The following is a 3,483-nucleotide window of genomic DNA, read 5'->3' on the forward strand; positions in this document are numbered from 1 at the left end:
CTCACATTTTGATTTCCCTTTATGTCCATAAAACAGCATTGCATTTACATTTATTACGCTTTTTAGTTTTACTTTTTTTAGTGTTATTATTGTTTTATTTAAATTGACAGAATTTGAATTGAATCAATTTACCACTCACCTGTATTTTATGCTTGCTATAAGGTAGATTCACATCAAAATAAGATGAGAGGAGATATTTTATTGAAACATTCATTGTCGTAGTTTGTTTTCTAGGCTTTCAATGAATTTCCTGTCTCAGAGTTCCAGAAACATTAAAAATGGCTGAAGCTAAACATTTTTTAGAAACCAATCAAGGCAAGTAAAATGATCTGTGATTTGACTTTGACATTAAACACTGTTACAAAATGACACAGGAGTAATGTTTCATTGTTTCTTTTCTCTTTCTCAGAGTTGTCTCTGGTTTGTCCAGTTGACATTATATTTTGTAGACCTGGAGATGATGCTGTTCTGTCATGTAATCTTAAGCCAGCTATCAGTGCTGCTTCAATGGAGATCAAGTGGTGGAGTAAGGCTGATTTGGTCTTCCATTATAAGGATAGACGAATGATAGAGAGCTGTGAGGGTCGAGTGGGTCTCTCATTGGAAGATCTACACAATGGAAATGTGTCTTTGACTCTCAGAGATGTCAGAACATCACAGAGGGGCATCTATATTTGTGAAGTCATCCATGAACATCAAGCAATAAAAGAATATATTTTTCTCCATATCAACTGTAAGTATTTTTCAGGTTTTATTTCTTACACTAGTAAAGATTTATCAGTTTATTTTTTCACCATAATTAATTTGGTTTCAAAGCTTGAATGGGTACCATTCATGCCTCAGACAATATATTTCTCTCTCCAGCCAAAGACGTTGGTCTGGTGGTTCCTAATGGCACTATATCTGCTGATCCCGGAGAAGATGTCGTCCTACCTGTTCATCTAATACCTGAAACCAATGCTGTGTCCATGGACATCAGATGGTTTAGAGGGACAGAGCTCATTTATCAGTATAATAAGGGGCAGAAAGAAACATGTAGTTACTATGAGAACCGAGTGAGTTTGTTCTTCCAGGAGCTGGAGAGAGGAAATCTTTCATTGACTTTGAGAAATGTTCAACCATCAGATTCAGGAGACTATACATGCACAGTCTTTAAGGATGGATGTCAGAAGACAGGAATAGTTCACCTACAAGTGAGAGGTAAAATAAAAGAACTGCATTTGCTACTTTTCTAGCTAATTTCTGCAGTTCATTGAATCATATATTTTGTTTATTGGGTTCATATTTGAGTGCTTTCCATGGCAACACACCAATGTTACTTTCATGTCTCCATGTCTTTCTTTATTCATACTAAGTTGGCATATTAAACATTTAGATATTATGAAGATATTGTGCATTTAGCAAATGTTAGATTTCTTAGATTTTCTTTTCAAATATGCCTGCAATAAAGTGATAATGGGTTTACATTGATATTTGACTCATTTTAGAGCTTCAAATGAGTGAGAATACTTGGAAATATAAATATCTGTCTAATACCATGGGAAAAATTCTGGCAGAGATGAATGAGATTTGTGAAACTGAAGAGATCGATGACTTAATACAACAAACAAACCTACAAGAGAAAAATCTAAAAGAATTACAGCTTCTTGATGGCAAGGACGAAGAGAAAATGCAACATAACAGTAAGTCTGATACAAGTGTGTGATGTTATTTCAATGTTTGAGGATGATCATATAATACTAAAATATAACTTATACAACATATAAAAACATATATAAAACATAAATATACTGCAAGGTTTGTGTGACATTGAAAGTGATAGTTCACCCAAAAATGAAAATTCTGTCATCAATTACTCAACCCTCATGATGTTCCAATTTTTTCTTCATCTTAAGAACACAAATGAAGATATTTTTAATGAAATCTGAGAGATTTCTTTCCCTCCATTGAAAGTCTGTTTCCCAAACAATTTTCAAAACATTCATTAAGAGACTTTAAGTGACTGGAAAGACATGTTCACTTTATATGATGAACAGATTTAATTTAGCCTTTTACAATTAATTTTTTTGAGTGAACTTTGCCGTTTATTGTTAATTATTTTTCTATGAATAGAAGAATGTTTGAGTTTTAAATGTTTTTGTTTTTGTTTTTGTGAATGACATTAAAAAACAATTCTCTTGATATTTTGTGATTTCCTGCAGTCAAACAATATGATAAGCTGTCGAGACAGATTATGGAGATGCAGAGACAGCTAAAGGAACTGGAGAGAGAGATGGCAAGACTGAAAACATTGAAGACAAAGAAACATTCCTTAGCCACTATTACGTTACATGGTAATAATAGATCAGTGGTTTTGAAAGCATCTTTCAGATTATTATAAAACTAGACATTATTTAAAACGTAAACTGGGTATGTCTAAACTACATGGGAAAGTTCCTCTTAATTAATAACGCTAACTTTTTCATTCTTTCTCAATTTTAGGTCCCACATTTAGACGTAGACAAAGTAGGGAAGGAATTCCCCCACTCAGTAAGATACCACTTTAAATGTTCATAGAGGTCTATGGGTGTGTTTTGCCTACACTTTAGGGAGCAAGCAGCCAATGGCTTAATAAACATACTACATAACAGCTTGATGAAAATCTTAAATGTCCAGTAAGGTTTGTGTGAGGCTTAAGGCATTAGCTAAATATAAAAAATATAAGTATTTTGTGTTTTCAGTTAGTGATGATAGCATACTGGAGATGCACAAAATGAAAGAGGAGAGAGTGCGCAGACAAAATACCCAATTCAAAAACAGATTACAATACTGAAATGCAGCTGCATTTTTTTTTTGTTAGTTATTTATGTCTTGTTTTTTTTTTTCGCTTGTATGTTAATATTACAGTGGAAAGAGAGAGCAGCGGTCAACACACAACAGAAGGGTATACTGCCACTGAGCAAGATTCCTTATCTATGGAAACACAGGTTCTAGGAGAATTATCAACAGAAATTTCATCTGCAAGAGACAGGACACAAGCACAAGAGAACCCAAGAGCAACAATGCAAGGGACACAAGATAATGTTGCCGCAGAGCAAGAGAGATCATTTCCAGCTGTACAACCACAGATACAAGAAAGAGAAAGACCATCAGAATCAGAAGGCGGTAGGACACAAAGAAACACACCAGGGAGGCCAGAAAACAGAGCACAACTAAGACAAGAAAATAAAGAGAAAAAATGCCAAATTTTGTAATTAAACATAAGATATACTACTAATTACCGAGTTATCAGGGTTAAACATGGGTTGTTAAAGAGACAGATGAGATTTCTTACAAGACACTTCTCGTAAAGAGTAGGGGTGTAACCCTGGTGTCCTGGCCAAATTCCCTCCATTGGCCCTTGTCAATCATGGCCTCCTAATAATCCCCATTAACTGAATTGGATCTATCTCTCTCCTCTCCACCTGTAGCTGGTGTGTGGTGAGCGCACTAATGCCGTTGTAC

At 34.7% G+C, this 3,483-nt stretch overlaps 1 protein-coding gene and 1 long non-coding RNA gene across 2 annotated transcripts; both read left to right on the forward strand.

The window, feature by feature from the left end:
- The first annotated feature begins 365 nt into the window (after positions 1–365).
- On the forward strand, positions 366–1,235 carry LOC107706713 (butyrophilin subfamily 1 member A1-like). The gene is made up of 3 exons (XM_016510525.1): positions 366–376; positions 450–733; positions 865–1,235. Exons 1-3 carry the CDS (start codon positions 366–368, stop codon positions 1,233–1,235), a joined length of 666 nt encoding a protein of 221 aa, XP_016366011.1.
- A 1,041-nt stretch (positions 1,236–2,276) lies between these two features.
- On the forward strand, positions 2,277–3,180 carry LOC107706725 (uncharacterized). Its single transcript, XR_001636178.1, has 3 exons — positions 2,277–2,333; positions 2,482–2,529; positions 2,887–3,180. It is a non-coding gene; the product is annotated as an uncharacterized LOC107706725 (long non-coding RNA).
- The last annotated feature ends 303 nt before the right edge of the window (positions 3,181–3,483 follow it).

This window comes from Sinocyclocheilus rhinocerous, unplaced genomic scaffold, assembly GCF_001515625.1.
Source record: "Sinocyclocheilus rhinocerous isolate Xijiao unplaced genomic scaffold, SAMN03320098_v1.1 scaffold41091, whole genome shotgun sequence".
NCBI classification, from domain to species: Eukaryota; Metazoa; Chordata; class Actinopteri; order Cypriniformes; family Cyprinidae; genus Sinocyclocheilus; species Sinocyclocheilus rhinocerous.